General features: G+C 41.4%; 1 protein-coding gene and 1 non-coding gene across 3 annotated transcripts in view; one reads left to right on the forward strand and one right to left on the reverse strand.

Annotated features, from left to right (window-relative positions):
- Window positions 1-21322, reverse strand: part of invs (inversin) — a 33305-nt gene that overhangs the window by 3175 nt on the left and 8808 nt on the right. Inside the window, exons 3-17 of one of the 2 annotated variants that reach the window (XM_059338661.1) lie at window positions 18705-18804; window positions 17118-17281; window positions 15730-15903; window positions 14941-15108; window positions 14264-14444; window positions 13003-13112; window positions 12680-12851; window positions 11231-11386; window positions 10329-10450; window positions 7388-7495; window positions 6625-6731; window positions 6332-6541; window positions 4983-5194; window positions 3743-4331; window positions 3004-3155 (exon numbers count right to left, since the gene is read on the reverse strand). In XM_059338661.1, coding sequence (XP_059194644.1) covers window positions 3004-3155; window positions 3743-4331; window positions 4983-5194; window positions 6332-6541; window positions 6625-6731; window positions 7388-7495; window positions 10329-10450; window positions 11231-11386; window positions 12680-12851; window positions 13003-13112; window positions 14264-14444; window positions 14941-15108; window positions 15730-15903; window positions 17118-17281; window positions 18705-18804 — 2725 coding nt within the window. Of the gene's footprint in view, window positions 1-3003; window positions 3156-3742; window positions 4332-4982; window positions 5195-6331; window positions 6542-6624; window positions 6732-7387; window positions 7496-10328; window positions 10451-11230; window positions 11387-12679; window positions 12852-13002; window positions 13113-14263; window positions 14445-14940; window positions 15109-15729; window positions 15904-17117; window positions 17285-18704; window positions 18805-21322 lie in introns of both variants that reach the window. The other variant, XM_059338660.1, reaches the window with a different exon arrangement.
- trnat-ugu (transfer RNA threonine (anticodon UGU)) lies at window positions 1153-1225 on the forward strand. The gene has a single exon. It is a non-coding gene; the product is annotated as a tRNA-Thr (tRNA).

Genomic DNA, 21322 nt, shown 5'->3' on the forward strand with positions numbered 1-21322 from the left:
AAGACAGCAAAGAAAGGGAACTGCTCGTAACAAGATCTGGCCATTATTTCTGAAAAGAGACATTGCTGTTGAGTTTCCCAAATACACTTTTGGCACGTTAATCACTGTCATCACATTGATATTACTGTCTTTCTGTATGCTTGAAAGTTTCAGCTTCACAGAGAGCAGTACAGCGGGGATATAGTCATTATTTCTGTTATCATCAACAAATCCCATAACATCCCAACCCATGTGGTTTGCGGCCACAGTCCATCTCCCAATCCTTATCTGGCACTCAGCCTTGTGGATGTGAATATTTACAAATGGGTTACAAATATAGATTTTAATTTTAAGATATTTTTTTTGGCCATTTTTCAATTCATTTGATAGTGTAAGACAGAGGGGAAGACATGCGGGAAAGGGCTCCGAGCCGGACTCGAACCGCCCGCTTGCGAGGTCAAAGCTTCTATGGTACATGCTCAACCAGGTGTGCCCCATAGATTTTCATTTTAAAAAGGTGTGTCCAGGAGCAGCTCGACCTTCTCTGGCCGAGAGTTGCTTAATCAGCTATTCTCAACCTTGGGGTCCCGACCCAAATTGGGGTCGCGAGATGATTTCTAGGGGTCGCCAAATCATTTTGGAAGTCAACTCTGTCTCCACTGTGTTAAAGTGTTCATGTGTTTTAGTCTTTTTGGTCATTTAATGTCTGTTTTAGTGATTTTGTGGGGGTTTTTTTTGTCATTTTGTGGGGTTTTTTAGGCATTTTGTGTCTTTTTTTGGTCATTTTGTGCCTTTTTTAAGTCATTTTGTGTCTTTTTTTGGTCATTTTGTTTCCTTTTTTGGTCATTTTGTTTCTTTTTTGTATGATCTGAACTGTGCCTGTGAGATTGTGTTCAGTGAGCGGGGGTCGTGGACAGCATGCATGTTAAACTGGGGGTCGCGACTCAAAAAGGTTGAGAACTACTGCTCTAAAGGGGAGTAAAGAAAAAATATCTGGCTGACAGCTTCATGTAGATTTACAGTGATGTGAACTGTCTCTGTATTCAACCAGCTGGTGCTGCATAACAAGCTCAGGATGCTCCCGTAACTTGTTGATCTAGTCTACCACCACACCCATGCTAGTTCAAGGTGTTGTCTTTATTAAGCTAATATGATATTGTTGTTCTTAAAAAAGGCTCTATAGCTCAGTGGTTAGAGCACTGGTCTTGTAAACCAGGGGTCGTGAGTTCAAATCTCACTAGGGCCTTAATAATATTTTTAAATAGTTATGGCCTAAACAATAACCTTTAGTGATCAAAAAACTGTCCACAGTATTGAGAAGATAGCTTACGAACAATTTAGAGAAACTGTTTCTCCTAGAATGCTGACTGTGATCACATCAAAGCTTCACTTGTTTTATGTATTGACCTTCATCTCAGTATTATTCAACATCCTTATGCTGCTTATCTGTGGCATTTAGTTCAAAGCCTAATTGTTCCGACTGTGGCTGTAAATCTTTGCAAATGCATCACAAATACATAGTTTCATAAACAAAATACGTGTTACTGAAACAGGAGTAAATGGTGCATTTGTTGAGGACTAATTTCAGCTGAGTAATGTTCAGTGTGTCAGCAGGACGTTGAGTGGGATTGAATCTAAATAAATCTACTGTGTTCGCTGTGTTTGTTGTAATAAAGGAACATATTCGTTTGTCAGAAGAAATCAGATATTTAACGTGGCTACACGGGCAGCACTTAGGATACACTACTACACTGTAATTTCCCAGCTTGGGATAAATAAAGTATATCTATCTATCTATCTAGGATGAATTCATTGTTGTGTTTTTTTTTCCATTAAAGTTGTCCCATCATAAAAATATAGCATATCCCCAAACTGCACCTTTCACTTACAGTCACTATGCATATGCACTCCTTCTCCCGTTCACTTCAATTTCATTTGAGATTAATTTTGTGCCTCCTCATGACCTTGACCCCTAGTTTGTGACCCATAAATCAATCAAAGTGCTCCATCTTAAAGGACGTCTGGATTGCTAATATGCATATCAAGGAGTGAGGACTGAGGAGCAATGAAGACATATAAGAGTGGATACACTGCTGTATCCTTGCGGCAGTCACGTCATTTTTTTTTCCTTTTTTGTGTGAACATTTTATACAAAATAAATATCTTGTATATTTAACATTTGAACCGCTTGGATAGCAGTCAGCTCTGAAAAATGTGGCTTTTTGCTTGAGTGTGGATTTCTAAATATAAAATGTAATTAAAAAAAATAAGGAAATTAATCAAATAGAACTGTAAATGATATAAAGGAGGCTTGACATTCGAGAACTGATGCAGTTGTGCCCCCGTCATATTTAATTGACAACGTTAAAATGACAACTCAGATGCAAGGATGTCTCATTTTGTTAAATGCCTCGACTCAGGGGGCGCCCCGGTGGCACACCTGGTAGAGCGCATACCATAGAGGCACCGTCCTCGTGAGCGGGCAGCCTGGGTTTGAATCCGACTCGGAGCCCTTTCCCGCATGTCTTCCCCTCTGTCTCCCCCTTTCACTCTGTTTCTCACTATCAATAAAGCCTTGAAAATGGCCAAAAAAATATCTTAAAAAAAAAAAATAAATAAAAATGCCTCGACTCCTCTCTCCTCCTCTGCTTGCATCTTCTGTGGGCGGGACTAAGAGGAGAGGAAGGGAATCAGGGATATACAATCTGGTACTCAGGACAGGCCTTCTGTGTTCACATTTGTTCAATTTTGACCTGCGAATTTGCAACATCAGCTCATGGAAACAGTGACGCACTGCGTTAGAATAATGTTTTCTCCACTTCCAAACAGTGTGCCATCTCCCTGATTCATACACTATTACACTAGCAGACATACTAACTGCAGCACTGATCTCACCCACTGTTTAGGGTCTGTAACGGCTCATGCATCATATAATATACATTATATATGATCAATGTTGTATCTATGACATCACATCCTTTTTGGGTGCTGAGTGTGTGTGAGGCAAAAAAGCAATGATCTCACCATAGATACTTTGTAGCACGGAGCTCTTACTCGCTGGCAGTTTGGTGGGTTGAGCTCTGATTTCCATCTTCCTCCTGTTGTGGGCGTGGTCTGAATCGTTTGACTCCGCCTCCTCGTGCGCCTGTGTCTCTCTCCGTCTGCGTGCGTGGAACCTTGCAGACGCACATTCATGCAAGCACATTCACGGGCACACCGTTCAATAAAAAAAAATTCAGACTGTGTTCAAAGGTCTAAAAGCTGGCAAGTCCTCACATTAATACTCACTAAGCATAAACAAAGTAAACAGAGTTTATTCAAGGCAGTTAATAGGCAGCGCATACAGAATATAATTGTGAAGCTGAATGGAAACAGAGGGCCTCCTGCGGCGGACTGGCAGCCTCTAAGAGAAACACAGAGTGCGTACGAGGGAGAGAAAAGCAAAGAGAGGCTGCTGGTAGCTATTAGAGCAGCACAACTGAACTTTTAGCCTCTTGTTAAACCAGTATGAAAGCTCGAGATTATAGCCTGTCTGTCCCCTGCCTCCCTGCCTCACCCATCTCCCACGCTCTCCCCCCCACTGCTCAAGTGTTGATGGCATCCAGACCGAACGTGGAGCGAGGGGGGGCTGCAGGAGAGATGAGAACGGGTTGGCATGTATGTGGGAGAGGGCACATGTGGGCACCACATGGCACTGCCAATCTCCCACAGCCTGAGAGGCTTCAGCTACCGAACACCCCTCAAGGTACGGACGCAAACTCACCTTCGCCAAGCTCGCTGGATGATGCGTGCAGCCTCGTTTCTCCTCCTGCGCAGCTCTTTGTTGTGTTCCCTGAGTGTGCGTGTTGAGATGGGTGCATGTGTGGCACTCTGAGTCTTTCTCGAGGGGCTTTTGTGGTCTGAAGATGAACTGCTTCTTAATGAGGGAGTGTGAGTTTGCTCTTTGGTGGCGGCCTTTTCTGAAGTCTGCTCCTTGTGGTTTCTGTGCGTTTGTGGAGCAGTGTGGGCATCAGTCTTGCCGGGGGCAGTCTGCACAGTCATGCGAGTGTCTTTCTTATTTGGAGGGATGCATTCTCTGGTAATAGTGTCAGTTTGGTCAATTGCTGTGACGCTTGTGGAAGGAATGCATGTGCTTGAGGAAGGTCGTTCCCTGACTTTGGGCATGGAGGGGGGTCTGGGTTTGAGGCTGGGGAGCGTGATGCAGCTGGCAGGGGACAGTAGCTCCTTCAGCCTGGTGGTCTGGGGAGCACCGGGGACAGGGTCACAGGTCACAGGACAGTGGCGGCCCAACGCATCTGGAGCATCATGTGGTTCACCTGCTTTACTTCTTCTGGAGGATTTACTCTTGTGGGCTGATGAGAGAGGAAGAAAACGCGAGTTATACAACAGATTTCTTCCACTTTTTGTGTACTTACTTGTAGCAATAAAGTATTATACAGTACAGGCCAAAAGTTTGGACATACACCTTCTCATTCAATGCGTTTTCTTTATTTTCATGACTATTTACATTGTAGATTCTCACTGAAGGCCTCAAAACTATGTATGAACACATATGGAGTTATGTACTTAACAAAAAAAAGTGTGAAATAACTGAAAACATGTCTTGTATTTTAGATTCCTTAAAGTAACCACCCTTTGCTTACTAGAATATAAGACATGTTTTCAGTTATTTCACACTTTTTTGTTAAGTACATCATTCCACATGTGTTCATTAATAGTTTTGATGAATCTACAATGTAAATAGTCATGAAAATAAAGGAAACGCATTGAATGAGAAGGTGTGTCCAAACTTTTGGCCTGTACTGTATCTCAAGAAAAGATTTATCTTGGAGTTTTGAGCATTGTCATTTTATTAAAACCAATATCAAAAATGCAAAAATAACTTGTCTTAGTCAAAATGTTACATTTTTAGCCTCTAATACTTATATAACTGTCAACCCACTTAACATCTCTTCAAACGGCAACTTCTACTTCGACTTCTAAGAATTTCTGCACTAATGTACCTTTGAGTCTCTCCTCTTTGCTCTTAGTACGTTCAGCTTTGGATGATTTCTTTGTTTCCACCGCTGAGTCGTTCATGGATAAGTCCTCTATAATGTTCACTAAGGAGAGCTTTTCCTGCTCCGTTTTCACCAAAGAGACCCTCCGCTTCTCTGTGGTGGCTGCAGACACTTGCTGCACAGCTCCTCTCCTCCGCTGTTCTTCCTCTCGTTTCCTGAACAAAAAGAAGAGCAGTCGTATCTAATCTTGGCTTTTGGTTTTGTCTGAGATGCACAGCCAAAGTCAAGATGGTTGCGTTGGTTTCGTTGACTGTTTGTCAACAGGATTACAGAAAAACTAAAAAAAAGAAAAAACTATTTAAAAAATATACAGTACAGGCCAAAAGTTTGGACACACCTTCTCATTCAATGTGTTTCCTTTATTTTCATGACTATTGACATTGTAGATTCATCAAAACTATTAATGAACACATGTGGAATTATGTACTTAACAAAAAAGTGTGAAATAACTGAAAACATGTCTTATATTCTAGTAAGCAAAGGGTGGTTACTTTGAGGAATCTAAAATACAAGACATGTTTTCAGTTATTTCACACTTTTTTGTTAAGTCCATAATTCCATATGTGTTCATTCATAGTTTTGATGCCTTCAGTGAGAATCTACAATGTAAATAGTCATGAAAATAAAGAAAAACGCATTGAATGAGAAGGTGTGTGTCCAAACTTTTGGCCTGTACTGTATATATATATATTTTTCACTTTCGGTAACATTTTCTAGTTTAGTTGCAGGGCAATAAAACATTTGGTCACATCTTGGTTATTAATCTGGAAAACCAACTGATAACAAATCAAGAATATTTCATTAGAAAATCTCACAGAAGACTGATATCACAATAAAACCACCTGTTTAGTAATAGTTGAGGCTGAGTTGCCCTCTTACAATAAACTTGCCTCCCAGGATCATTGTATAAGACAGAATAAAGGTGAAACATGTAAGCAAATGACAGAAGGAGAACAAGCCAAAAGAGGGAGACAGGGGGAAGATGTATGTGTGTGCAGGGATGACAGAGAGAAAGATAGATATGGAGAGAGTGTGACTGTTCCTATATGGGCGAGAGAAAGGAGACAGAGACCGATAATGAAGACAGAAATAAAAGTGAGTCATGAACACAATGGATGTAGATGTAAAAAATGTATCATGTGACAAACGGAGGAATGTTTATGCAGTTATACAACAAATGTGAGCATCATAAAGCAACAGAAGCTACGACTAAGGCTTCAGTGCGGCTCTGTATTTCAGTGCACACATATATGGAAGTGTGTGAAACGGAAACGTGTGCGCTCATCTCTCACTTGGCTGCATCCTTGCGCAGCTGCTCGTGCCTCATGAGGAGCTGCTTTCTCTCCCTGAAGGCCTTGCGGACGGTGTAGCCTTTGTAGACAGCCTGGATGGAGGCAGCAGCGATGTCCTGGATGGCCGCTATGGACAGAGCGCCGTGCTCCAGCATGAACTGAGTCACTTCACTGTGCCCCCCAAGTAGAGCGTAGTCCAGAGGGGTGTACCTGCACAACAAAAACACCAGAGTCAGTGATATACTTCCCCTCTCCTCACCTCCAGCTCCTCCCTTGACTGGCTCTGTCCTCACCTCTCCTCAGTGTGCTCCATGTGGTTAGGAAAGGCATTATAGCCCAGCAGCAGTTTCACAGCATCCAGGTAGCCATTGTTACATGACCAGTGGAGAGCAGTCCGCCCCTGTGCACCAAGATTATTATAGTTAACGAAAACTAACAAAATAACGAAAACTAAAATAGAAAAACATTTTTGTTAACTGAAATAAAAACAAAAACAAGAGTTTTTTTAAAAAACGATAACTAACTGAAACTGTATTGTGTGGTTACAGAACTTACTAAAATTATAGTGAAAATGTCCTTAGTTTTCGTCTTTGTCAACTTTTTTCATACATAATTCAGTGTTTCTATTTCAACATGCAGGAACACATGGTAAATATGTTTACTGAGACTGGGATGTTTACACTCCAACCAAAGTACAAAACACCCAGAACTGTAAGAGTTAATAACCTTATTGGTGCTAAGATGGATAAACCAAAGGAAATTAAGGCACATACCCATTACAAAAAAACTAAAACTAACACTAAAACTAATAAAAACTAAACTAAAACTAAGCATTTTCAAAAAATAAAAACTAAACTAAAACTAGCAAACTCACTCTAAAAACTAACTAAAACTAACTGAATTTGAAAATAAAAATTCACAACGAAATTAAAACTAAAACTAATGAAAAATCCAAAACTATTATAACCTTGCTGTGCACCCATAAAAATACAGCCAATCAAACAATAGTTGTGTCAAAAAGCTTGACATAGCTCACACACATGAGTAGATTTATACCTCTTTATCCTGTATGTTTGGATCTGCATTGTTCTCCATGAGAACAGCCATACAAGTGATGTAGCCACCATAAGCAGCACACTGCAGAGGAGTCCGTCCTGCCTGGTCCTGCCCAGGAGAAGTCAAACATTTAAAGGGCACATATTGCTCATAATTTGGCCCTCATTTATCAAACGAGCGTACGTCAGAAAGTGAGCGTAAAGTGGGCGTAAGATGATTTCTACGCCTCTGGAACTCACTACCACCCCAACTCAGGAACATTGACTCACTACCCCATTTCAAATCCCAACTCAAAACACATCTGTTTAAAACTGCTTATTCCGTCTGATGACTTTTACCCTGCCCAATATATCTATTGTATTGTTATTAATTATGTGTATTTTATTGTATTTTATTGCTGTTTCTTTTCTATCCTTTTGTACGGTGTCCTTGAGTGCCAAGAAAGGCGCCTCCAAATAAAATGTATTATTATTATTATTATTATTATTATTATTACGCAAGCCTCTGCATTTATCAATTTGGACGTGAGCGGAGGGTACGATCAGATCTCAGTCTGCTCTCAGCTCGTGTACGCAAATCTGAGTCAGCGTGAAGTCCACACGTCTGAGTCGGAGATTGATCTTAGACTATAGTATCGATGCCTGGAGCTGATAAAACTCTGTGGTGTTTTGATTTTTAATAGTGACAAAGCAAAACATGTTTAGACTACATCATTTATCATTAAAACATAATTCAAAAAGAAATACACCCTGCGATTGTGAAATTCTTTAAACAGAATACCAGCCGAGGATATTAAATGTTGTTGTCTTCTGCTATTTACTGTTATTATTATTATTATTATTATTATTATTATTATTATCCAGCTCCGTCAGCCTCTCTTTTTTTATATTATTGTATATATATCTTGTTGTATATTTTATATTATATAGACTATATATCACGATGTAATTACTCAAACCTCGCCGGGAGTTTAATAGTCCGCTACTCTGCTGACAGCACCACTGATTTTACCAGCGGTGCTGCCCGAATAGAAACATTTCCAATCAGCGCTGCCACACGCTCCTCTCACTAGGACATCATTATTAGTAAATGTAAAGAGGTTAATAATATATCTCCATCATAATAATAGCAACATTCGGATATTATATAGACTATATATCACGATGTAATTACTCAAACCTCGCCGGGAGTTTAATAGTCCGCTACTCTGCTGACAGCACCACTGATTTCCTTCTTTTTCACTTTTTAAGCTGCCAAACAAAACCAGTTTGTTGTGTTGCAGCTGTTGGACGTCAGCGTTTCACTTTCTGACTCTGAGAAATTCCTCTTCTTTTAGAATTAAAACTGACTTTAAAACATTGTTTACCTCCTTCAACCAAAAAGCTGAAAACTTCTAAGTCCGTGCTCCAAATGTAAAATATTCAGTGAACTTGTTTGAGTTTATAACTATAAGTACTTTTATTTCATAAACCTCTGTCGCTGCTTATTTCTGTAATATGTCTATATTGCCCCTATTGTTAATTGTAACGGTGCACTTTGCTAATAAAGCTGACTTCAGAGGGTGAAAAAAATCCTCTTTTTGGCCGTATTGCGCCCTTCAGTGTCGTAAACTCTGAAGGCGAGTCTTCTGAATCGGGTATATATATATCATATATATATATATTATATATATTAGGCCGTGGTATTTAAATGACGCTTGTTTCGAGCCGCCACATTTATCAACAGCCGATCATTCTCACGCTGTGATTGGAGAGATACGATCATTTGATAAATCACACGTGGACCCTGTCGTAAGACGAAATATACACTCAGATCTGCGCTGGTTTCTACGCTCGCTTGATAAATGGCCACTGTCTGTATGAATAGACCTATATTCACCCTTTGTCTGAAACGGTCAGTTTAGCGCCTGTCTCTTTAAGACCCACTCCTGAAAAAGCCTGCTCTGCTTCTGGATCAGTCCTTCTGGATCTTCAACATCTGCACTCTCAGCACCTTTACAACATCATTGCAGCTGCAAAATGACTGTAACAACTCTGTAGCGGCACTTTCTACCTACATTTGTCTGTGGATTGAACATTTTGATCCTTTCACAGTATTTATAGAGCACCTAGACCTGCTCATTTAGGTGCAGGAAAATGAAAAGGGTAGCTCAGGATTTATGAGGATGATCCTGATTTTATACTCACTGCTCATTAAGCAATGCAAAGAATGATTTTATTTCCACACTCCTTTGATTCATGCCGCTTCAGCAGTCCAGGCGATTTTTGTTGCAATTAATGGGGGACAAATTTACAATCCTTGTTTCGTGCATAGTAGTCTCACATAGGAAGACTTAACTCCACGGTGTGGTCAGTGCTGGTGAATGGTCTCGCCGCACCCATTATCATTCAGCTATAGTGAAAAAAGCCTTTGGCTTGTTGGTATAATCTTTTTGGTGGCACCAAGCCCAGGATGCAATGATGGTGTCCTTGCAAAATAGACAGAGAAGACAGTGGAAGGGGCGGGAGAATACTGCTTCTGAGAGACCAATGGCAGACTTTTACCAACAGTGTACATCCGGTGAGTCAGATTAAGTGGATAGAAATCCCTTGTGTATCCATGACTATGTTGTTGCAATTATTGCCATCATTTGTGGGAGTATACAGATGGAAAAGTGCAACAGATGGATGCTGGGAACATATCATTTCTGACTAAACTGACTTAAAACAACCTCTCAGGTTTGCTACAGCAGACTGCTGTTGTATCATGTTTGCTTTTGATAAACTGGAGATGTTCTTGTGCACTACACAGGGATTGTGGATGGAAAGCTAGAAAAACCATGATGGGCTTGAATAAAACGTCCCTATTTACTATGTAAATGTGAGCAATGAGCATTGAACAGGGTTTTAAATCGTATTTTGTTAATGTTTTTGTGCATATCTTTTAGTGTGAACATTCATACCTGTACATTGGGACTAATCCCATTCTCCATCAGTATCTGGCAGACCTCAGCGTTCCCTCCCAGAGCTGCCCAGTGCAGAGCGGTGTGACCATCCACGTCTACCAGGTCCACACGTGCAGAACCTTTATTCAATACATCAACATTTCAGCTAAAGTGACACACTTAAACATTCAAATAATCTCCTACATCATGGAGTTTAATATTGTTGCCATGACTAGTACCTTAACCCATAAGAACTCAGAGCCAGTTATCCTTAAAGGATGTGTTCTATAAGTGGACCACATTGAACACATTTCTGATGTTTTAAAAAAAAATCTACCCCTAAATGTCAAAGATCTGTGATGAGACATAAACATTACAATGGGCGTTTATGGTCTTTATGTTTATGATATTTCTTATTTTAAAATATAAAAAAACTAGACACATTTTCTGCTTACAGAGACTTAAATTTAAGAAATTTACCTTTTTACCATAACATTTATCAAAATTGTGACTTTAATTTGTGCAAGAAATATCAGAACAAGTCAGAACAAGTTAAATGCAATACAGGACAAACTATTAACAGATTAGAATTGTTAAATGGGTTTAAACTTAGCCTCGTCACAAAAAATAAGCTTTTTAAAATTAGCTACTTTTACACATTTCTGTTTCCAGTCACAGCCACATTTTTGTCAAAGTCACATGACCACCACACCAGGGTGTTGAGTATACGTCTCTTAGGGATTTAATGAGTTAATGTGAAACATAAAGCTGAATATGGGAGATTATAGAAGATTTAAAGTGTTTGTTACATGGGTGTCACCATGGGTTCTTATGGGTTAATGATGAAAACTCAGAGCACAGTGAGAGTAAAGACAGTGAGATAATTGGGGTGCTTGCACATTTGTACCCATTACACCGACCTTTGATGAGTGTCAGTATGACATCTCTGTGTCCCATCTCACAAGCCCGAAACAGCGGTGCATGTTTCATCACATCCAAAGAGTCGACCATGGCTCCCCTCTCCAGCAGCAGCTTGACTGTGCTCACATGGCCTGACAGGGAGGCCGCATGAATTGCTGTGTGAACACCCACACAAACACAGACAAATAAAAATGAAGAGATAAGAGGTCCTGAATCCAACTGGACAGTAAACACCCTCAGGACTCCTCTCTCGCCTGCCCCTTCTTTGTTCATTCATCCCCTTGACTGCAGCTCCTCTCTGGGCTGTGGCTAAAGCCTGGTCAATGGCGGGTTAAATGGACGGAGGAATTTAATGAGGAGCAATACACTTAAGCGCCTTGGTGGCTCCCCAGTCCCCCAGACAGCACAGACTAGAGTCAAGTGCATGGAAGTGATCTGGGCACCAGTCAGCTCTGCTGCCCTTCACACTGTCTCATTAGGATGACTCAACTTGTGCATGTTATGCATGCATAAACAGTGACTGCCTGGCTGAGCAGAGGGGCTATCGTCATGGAGATTATATGCCCAAACAGCCCCGGGGGACAGAGTGTGGCACTAAGTCATGTGTGTCTGCATGTGTGTGAGGACAGTGCTGGCAGTGGTGGGAGTCTATTCAGAGGGCTTGCACTCATTTTGCTGACAGTATCACTTCCCTCTCTCTCTCTCTCTGAGCCTCACTTTCTCTCTAGCACCTTAAGGGGAATCCCCTGTGACATCATCACCTCTGGCCTTAAACATGCAGCAGGCCACACTGAAAAAAAAAACACACAACACACAACAAAGGACAAAAGTGTGTATGTTTGTGTGATGGATGTATTATAAGATCAGGATACTGGACAAAAGATGGCGCCTATTCAGTTTAATAAGAACTGATTGCCTGATGCATACGACAAAAACATTTCTAGTTTCTGGGTTTATTTAAAAACTTTGACAGTTCAGAAGATTTTCAGTTTTACAGATGTCTCTTTAATAATGGTGGTCTATGGGGAAAAAGCTTTTTTTGTTGCAATACTACAAAAAGTGATTGGAAAAAATTGGCAGCACTTTTGCAGGTTTAACCCATTGAAGCCTGGAAAGCGGATACGTAGTTTTGTAGTATTTGTATAAGCTCTCAAATACTTTTTGAATTTCATTTCTATCTGCTACAGAGGCTGAAAAATCTATTATTTAGTAGAAGCGTTGACACTTCTGTTGAATTTCCAGAAAAATTTCAGGTTTTATGGGCTTATTTTAAAATCGCCCAGAGGTTTTACAGGCGTTTTAGGCATCAATGGGTTAAGGCACTTCCACATTAGCTTCAGTTTACGGAACAGGAGGTCGCCACTTGATCCAGGTCATATTAAATGACAGCATCCATGGTTTGTGTACAGTATCGTGACCAGCAGTTATGAGGAGACTTAGTGGCTCACCTGTGCCTCCGTACTTGTCGGCCATGTTGATGTCAATGTGAGGGGTGAGGGCCAGCATGGTGCTGATGACATCATCACTGCCCTTCCCAGCAGCCCACATGAAGGCCGTCCTCCCCTCCAGATCAGGTTCATCCTTCACAGACGGGTGGGACAGAAACACACCCACTGTCTCCTACAGACACACAGAAATATAACTACTTTAGACAGTGTACATACAGAAGAGACAGCTTTATTTCAGCATAAATAATACAATATTTGGATAAAGGTGCATGAAGCTGACTCAGTTGGTTTCCAAGCTTTGTGTGTCAATGTTTGTGACTCACAGCATTGTTGCTCTGAGCACCATAGTGCAGAGGTGTTGCTCCTTGGCTGTCTGAGGGAATGGTGCCCGATGTGTTTCTTTCCAACAGCAAGTGGACAATTTTGGCATGGCCTGAAAAACACATTTATATTAGTGGGATGTGGTGGGGGACAGACAATGACAAGGATCTACAGTAATGAGCTGGGACAACTGCTCAACTATACCTATATATGAAAAGCACCTTGTGTTTTTTTACTTTACAAAACTGTCAACAGTTAATTACACAATCGTTAACCACTGTGTTTGTCTTTTATGTTGCTATGCAAACAGGTCGTAAACCCAAGACAAAAGCCTCTTTCACACAATCTGACACAGTCTGTCTGAAATGTTCAGGAAGAACTCCTGCACAGGGCCAAGTGACAATGGGAGCACGGATTGATGTTCAGGGAAATCTGTACCTCTAATTTCTAACCTCAAGACCTCGTAGCATTTCAGGAAACAGGCCAGTATGGCTTAATGTGAATGAAAGCAGTTAAATTGTGGGGACAAGCATGTAAAGGGTTATGTCCATCTGACAAAAGACGCTTTTTGTCGGCTCATTTTGGATTTCAAAGAGATACAATAAACGAAACCATGCCTTTGAATCAATCAGAGCAACGAAGCATGTGATGTAGCGTTTAGTGACACATGCAAGATGGGGGCGGCCTGGTCACAAACTTTTTAAAATGTTCAACTTTCCAGTTGAGAAATTTGCGACGTCCTAACAAAATCTTGATTCATATTTGATCAGTGCTTCCCAGGTTAATAGTTTGATGTGAGTTTTGTGAGTTGCGCTGGATGTCCGTCATCATATCAAACCCGCCCCATGGAGGAGGGTCATGCCTGGTGGAAATCTGTATGAATTTGGGAATGATCAGTTATTTCTGCCAGCAAAATTATACATGAGCTTGACAGATCTGACTGGTTTCTAGGATACTCAGGACCATGACCATGTTCCGAATGTGAATTTCATAGAAATTAATCTGACAGCTGTTGATATTTCAGTGTGGGCCAAAGTGCTGGACCAACAGACAAAAGAATCCCTTCGAGACATGCTGCTAGCATGGCAAAAAATAAATAAAACCATGCAGGAAAGTACCCTTCTATTTTAGCTTTGAATCAGTTGACCAGTGTGCAAATTAATTTTGTTTTGGGAGAATTATCATAGTTTACACATGAAAATGTCAGTGTGCAGCTGTCATTCAGGCTGTACTGGGTCACATACAGGATGCGTGTTCACTCACCGAGCAGAGCGGCCCAGTGCAGCGGTGTTCTGAAGAGGTTATCATACGCTGTCACATTACACCCCTCGTAAGACGTCAGCACCTCCACCACGGCCTCGTTACCGTCGGCAACTGCAAAGTGCAGGGGCGTCCGTCCCTCATAGTCCTGCCAGTTCAACAGGGACTCAGTGGGAGCTGCCTCCTTCTCACACACACACACACACACACACACACACACAGTAGAGAATTAATTTGTTTGCACAATTCTCATTTTCATCTAAACATATTAAATTTGTTTGTCTGTTTAAAACTGCCTATTCCCTTTGATGACTTTTACCCTGTCCAATATGTCAATATGTCTATTGTATTGTATTGTATTTTAGATTGTATTTTATTGCTGTTTCTTTTCTATCCTTTTGTACGGTGTCCTTGAGTGCCAAGACAGGCGCCTCCAAATAAAATGTATTATTATTATTATTTTATAATGATTTTTTTTGTACCAAACAAAGATTTTCTTTTAAATCTGTTGAATAAAATTTGTACTCCAGGACATCTCTGTAGCACCACAAATATTGTGTTTCCTGTGATCTGGGTTTTGCACTAGTTCATTTTGCAATTTCTATAAATTTCAGATTAATTCTTCCTCCCTGCTTTGTGTGTGTGTGTGTGTATGTGTGTGTGTGTAGAATAGTGTGTACCAGTATACAGCGGACAGTTTGTGTAGCACTGGGCTCCTGGCTGTGTGCTGCCCAGTGCAGAGGGATCTTGCCCTCGCTGTCAGGGATGCCGATGTTGGAATCGTGCTTGATCAGGAGGCGAACGTGTTCTGGTCGGTTATAAAATGCTGACCAATGGAGAGCAGTTTGCTGCACGGAGAAAAAGAGACGGATGAAAAAGAAGAGCCAAAGATAATGAATGGAGTCCAAAACAGAGGGGGCTGTTGTAACTCCAGGTTTGAGGCTTCCATTTACGTTACAAAAATTACTCTGCTTTGACAGGAAATATGAGGGCAACGTGCTACACAAAGCCCTTATTGAAGATCCAGCAGTGAGCTGAGATCGTAGCTCAGATACTGCCAGCATGACGGCTACTGAGCTATTCTGGGATTCGCTGAAACCACTGTCATCTGACACGATGATGCATATTGGATTATTACAAAACTAACTACTGATGTCAGATCCACATCAGCTTCAACAGACAAAGGAGACTGTGTATTTGTGTGTTTGTGGTCTTATCAGCAGAACACAGGACAAAGCCACAGATTGTTAAATCGTTCGCTGCTGTTCGAGTGTGTCTCTTGGTGGTTGTGTGTGTGACCTCAAATTCCTGCTGCTTCTAACGAACTATCTCCAGTCAGTCAGTTATCTCTGAGCAGGTTATTGGTCAGACGCCAGACAGGAGGCTTTCTGACTGAGGACAAACAATGGACAGTTGTGGAGACCAACAATCCCCCACCAACTTATTTGTGTGTATCTGTACTGTAGTACCTTGTTCTTGTCTTGTGTGTCGACCTCTCCCGGTCCGATGTGTTTGAGCAGCAGGGCGAGGGCTTTTGGGGAAGGGTGGCGGGTGGCGAGGTGGAGCGGGGTCATCTCCTCTAAATCTTTCTGAAGCCAGTTAGCACGTCTGGAAAGCAGAAGCTTCAGGAAACGTACATTCCCCTGCGACACAGAAAATTTGCTCAAAAATCACCAATTCTGCTCAATATTAGTCATGATTGAGCAGCAATGACACACACACACACACACACACACACACACACACACACACACACACACACTCTCCCCAGGCTTTTAGCTGTGTCTGGTTCAATCCGCAGGTCATCCATCTTCCCTCCTCCTGTTTCTCTGTTCAGCGTCTGTGATGAGCTGTTAAACAGTAAACAGCGGCTCTCTCTGCCTGTCGTCCGCTCCACATCATCATCACCATCATCATCCTCAGTTTTGGGCTCTCACCACCGGGCCGCCGGGTGATGTATTGTGCAACGGCAGCGCGTGTGTGTGTCAACGCAGGCATGACCGTGTACATGTGTGAGTCTGTTTTGTATATTTGCCATCCTGTGACCACAACGCCTCAGTCTGACAGATCTATCTCGTGTGTGAGCATGCATCTAGACTGTGAGTGTGAGTGTGTGTGTGTGTGTGTGTGTGTGTGTGTGTGTGTGCGTCCTCCCTATTCTCAGTCCAATTAGATCGGTAATCCCTGGCCTCTCTCCCTGTCTCAGCCATTTATTGATCAGATGTCAAAGAGACAGGGCTTCCCATCACTAGCATCCCAACACACACACATATACACACACTCTCCAGCTATGAGACAGACCCCAATTACCTCCCCTCTTTCTATGATGATCCTGTATCAGTACTCTCCCCCAAAAAAGGCACCAATACATAAATGAGTTGTAAAGCAATATTATTAGCACCACATCCCACTGTTCCCCTTCTACGTCCCTCAAGAGACAACAGACCACCCTGCCTCATTGTTAACCTCTGACTCTTCCTTATTGTAGACTGAAGTGAAAATAACATTTATCTCCTCGTTTTATAAGTTTCAGTAGTCAGAATGCTGTGAAATGGGACTTTAGTGTTCGTGTGGCAGGATGATAAATCAGTTGCCAGTAACCCCCCACAAGCCTTAAAGCCATAGCTACATCCACTAGGGGGCACTGGCCTCCCACTGGATCTCATGGACTGTCACAATTTCTCTATTTGCTATTAAACCTTTGTGAGATCACATCTTCATATTCATTCCATTTTCATAAATCTAGCCACTTATCAATTCTTGTGATTTGACTCAAATTTGTGCCTCAAAAAGTGCTCAGACAGATGCAACATTAGTGTGTGTGTGCTCCAGTGTGTGTATCTGTGGGTGCCCGGACCTTCTGCGCGGCGAGATGCAGGGCGGTGCGCTGACAGTGGTCCGTCTTGTTGACCGAGGCGCCGGCCTTCAACAGGGTCTCTGCACAATCAAGGCGGTCAGCCAGCACACAGTACATCAAAGGGGTCCGGCCAAACTGGTCCTCACGGTCCCGCAGCGAGGGCTCTGCTACACACACACACACACGCACACACACACACACACACAAAGCACACACACAGACAGACAAAGCACGCGCACACACACACACAAAGCACAATTTAAGTCAGAGGGGAAGCGTTAATAGCTATTTGGGTCAATATGCCTTGAATTTACAAAGTACAATTATGTGGCTTGTGATGGAATATGTTAAAAACTGTCTTTAAAAGGCAACTCCTTGTACTTCAAAATGCAGTCTTTTATTGCTTGCATTTAATAGGAATTCCACTTCCACTTTTCTCAATTATTTGGAGCAGCTGGAAGCCATAAGGAAATACTGTAACACAGATAATCTGGAGGACCGCGACGCCTCCTTGCGAAGAGTAAGTGAAAATCTGCAATGATCATTCAATGCTCTTTATATTTATTTTTACCCAATATCTCTATTTTACGCCTGTGCAAGACTCAATTCTCGAATGAGTGAGCTGAGTGGTTAATTTGTTTGGTTACTTGTGTGACTTTGGTGTTGTAAAGGGTTAGTTTCGGAAAGTCACACAATAACAACCAAACTAAACAATCAAGTAAGGACTAGACCAGCAACTCCCATGTTCTGTGTGGTAAAATGACTGTTTTTGTCAAAGGAGTCTGGTGGCTTTGAAGGGAGCATAGATAATAGTGTCAGCTCCCCCTTTTAACACCTATCTGATGGCATGGTAAAACAGAGAAAATATTCTAAATACAGTTTATACTTAAGCTGATATTCTTGTTTTAGTTGACCCTTTTTCTGTTGTTCGTATAGATTTTTGATCACCCCATCCACAGAACTACATTGTTTTTTCAAACTGGCATACACTCTATAACTGGACACTACTTCACTTGCTTTTATCACATTGTCTTGTTTTTACCATGTTGTCTTGTTTTTAAAGACGTTTAAGATTTTAGACTTTGTAAGGTGACCTTGGGTGACATGAAAGGTGCCTATAAATTAAATGTATTATTATTATTATTATTATTTTGCTTCTGTGTTGGTACTTCTGCCTGCTTCTTCAAACTGGTGGCACACCGACTGCCATCTACTGTACAAAACACTGAAAATTGTAAAGTAACTCATACAATACAACACTTCTGAACGATCCTTTAAATATGTACATGTCTGCATGTCCTTTCACAGAAGGGTGGCCCATCCTTTTAGCAGAAGGACCACGGTTCCAGCTTCCATGCTGACGAGCACCTGCTCTGCTGTAATTTCTCTGAGCAAAACCCAAATCTCCCACCAGCTGCTGCAGCTGTCCCTGCACTCTGACCTTTATGCAGATTGGGGAAAATACAAAGAAATGTTCCTTATGGTAATCATTACTACACATTTATGTTAGTGGAACGCTTCGTGTTTGTTGTGTCTTGATGGATCTGTGTGCTCTACCTATGTTATGCAGTATATGTGGTGACTTGCCTGTGATGAGTTTGAGGAGGGCGCTCCGATCACCGTTGACTGCTGCAGCATGAACCTGCGAGCCCAGAGACGCAGGTCCTGGGCTGGACGTCGCTGAGGCCTGAAACAGGAACATATAGAAGGTCAGAACTCAAGCTGCAGCAACATCCAGTCAGCTGTTAAATACAGTGACATTAACATGAGTCTATACTTCTTTACCATTCATTTAGCTCCAAACATACCCCACAACTGGACATAGTTAGACTCATGCATAATGCAATAATAAGCCATGTTAAGATAGCTACAACTACCATATTCCAAGTCACTTAGGAAAACAAACAAACAAAAAAATAAAGAAATATTACTTAAGATAGATAGGTAGATATACTTTATTTATCCCAAGCTGGGAAATTACAGTCCCTCTCACACCCACACACCATAAAACACCATTAAAAATATTACCAAATAATAAGTTTAATAGATGAGAGTGATGGAGGAGTAAACATAACATTGATCATATTTCTGACAGATAACAAACACCTCAAACTCTGTTAGCAGTCAACCACACAATAAAATAGATACTTTCCGATGCTTACAGTAGAGATTGTGTGTGTGCGTGTGTGTGTGCGTTTGCGTGTGTGAGTATATGTGTGTGTCTGCTCCTGCTGAGGGGGCTAAATCTCTTCCTGGCCCCACTTAACCAGAGCCCAGTGAAAGCTGGGTAATCTGCAGACAGGAAGCAGCTGGGGAGGGGGAGACCCTGTGTGAGCATGTAAGAGGGGGGTCTCTCTTCATGTCTTATTCATGTCTCATTAATACTGCAGCATGCCTTGCTGTGTGTGTGTGTGTGTGTGTGTGTGTGTGTGTGTGTGTGTGTACGTGCGTGCGTGCATGTGTGTGTGTGGGTTTGGAGATTGGGGACAAGCCCTGCGGGGCACAACACAGAAATCAATTATTGCCCCTAAACACATAAATGCTGGAGGCACAAACTCAAGCAACAATTTAAGATTTCGCCGAGACATTTTCATTATCGGTCACACACATCGATGTGATTCACCACTATCAGCTTTTATACAACACATCTGATAGGAAAAATTGATGATAAAGTACAGGCCGATTACTTCAGCCACATTCTTGGAAACTTTTAACTCTTGTTCGCTAAACTGAATGATCTGAAGGGAGACTCCAGTGTCCTCCATCTTTCCTTCTCATCCCCCTCTCTCTTCCCCCGCCGTCACCTCATAAAGAGCGCTCCTGTAGACACTGCGTGCAGCATGGCAATTACCCATCATGCACGCTGCTTTCTCACGCTCTGTCAAGTAGTGGCGGAGACTAAATACAGGTTAGTTAATGCATTTACTGCAGTAGGTCTGTGTGCACGTAAAGGAGAATGGTAGGAGCGGCACATGAAGGTGTGTGTGAGCAGTTTGTGTGTGTGTGTGTTGGGCACATGTGTCACGTCATGGGAAGTTATTTTCCGTGAGAGAGAGTTTTTACAGGGGCTTTACCGAAATCAACCACAAACATCTCTAAACATCCTTAATTTACAATGATTACTCAGTCAGTAATGCGCGTACATGCGCACAAACACACGCAGTCTGCAAATACTAATATCTAACACATGCACAAAAGACTAAGAGGACATGAAGAGTAACATCATGATTCTCATGTTAGAAGGGACAGTTATATTATATCTTGTAGCTAATACATCATACTGTTCTACTGCACTATAACATACATTTTTCTTTTTTACTTTATACTGTCTTGCCACATCATATACTACTTAACATTTCTATTTTGCTATATCAATACAGACAACACTGTCTTACATATTATTTCCAGCAATTTCATTTTGTCTGCTTCTGAATATTATTTCTTAGTTTCTTAGAAACTAAGAAATAAGCCTTACATATTAATCCATAAAGTAAGTAACTAAGAAATAAGCCTTACATATTAACCCATTGAAGCCTGGAAAGTGGATATGTCGTTTTGTAGTATTTGTATAAGCTCTCAAATACTTTTTGAATTTCATTTCTATCTGCTACAGAGGCTGAAAAATCTATTATTTAGTAGAAGAGTTGACACTTCTGTTGAATTTCCAGAAAAACTTACTTTAAAATCGCCCAGAGGTTTTACAGGCGTTTCAGGCGTCAATGGGTTAATTGCAATATTTTCATCAGGTGATCACTTTTTACATAACTATGCTAGACTTGCTGCTATTAATCATACCATGCCACTTTACCTTAGCCTGTTATTGCGCTTGTATAGTTCATATTTATATTTTTACTCTTATTCTAGTTGTATATACCTCATTTTTTATTCTAAGTGCTATTTATTTTCCACTTCTCTCTCTACTTGTGCTTATTTCTGTTTGCTGCAACACCTGAATTTCCCTTCTTGGGATCTATAAAAGGCCTATCTTATTAGGTTTTTCCCCAGTGTATTGCAAGCCGTGTGTTTACCAGGGATTTATTAAGAATGGATGTATTTAAACTACAGCTACAGTAGGGTGGCTTTGATGGAAATATAGATATAGTGGTTCAATAGCTGACCTGTGAGATCTGCTTGTTAAAACATGAGAAACTGCAGGTTTTAGTTCAGTTTTCTTTACCCTCCAACACTTCCAACAAGCTAATGTG

The sequence above is a fragment of the Centropristis striata genome, chromosome 8, assembly GCF_030273125.1.
Source record: "Centropristis striata isolate RG_2023a ecotype Rhode Island chromosome 8, C.striata_1.0, whole genome shotgun sequence".
Classification (NCBI taxonomy): Eukaryota; Metazoa; Chordata; class Actinopteri; order Perciformes; family Serranidae; genus Centropristis; species Centropristis striata.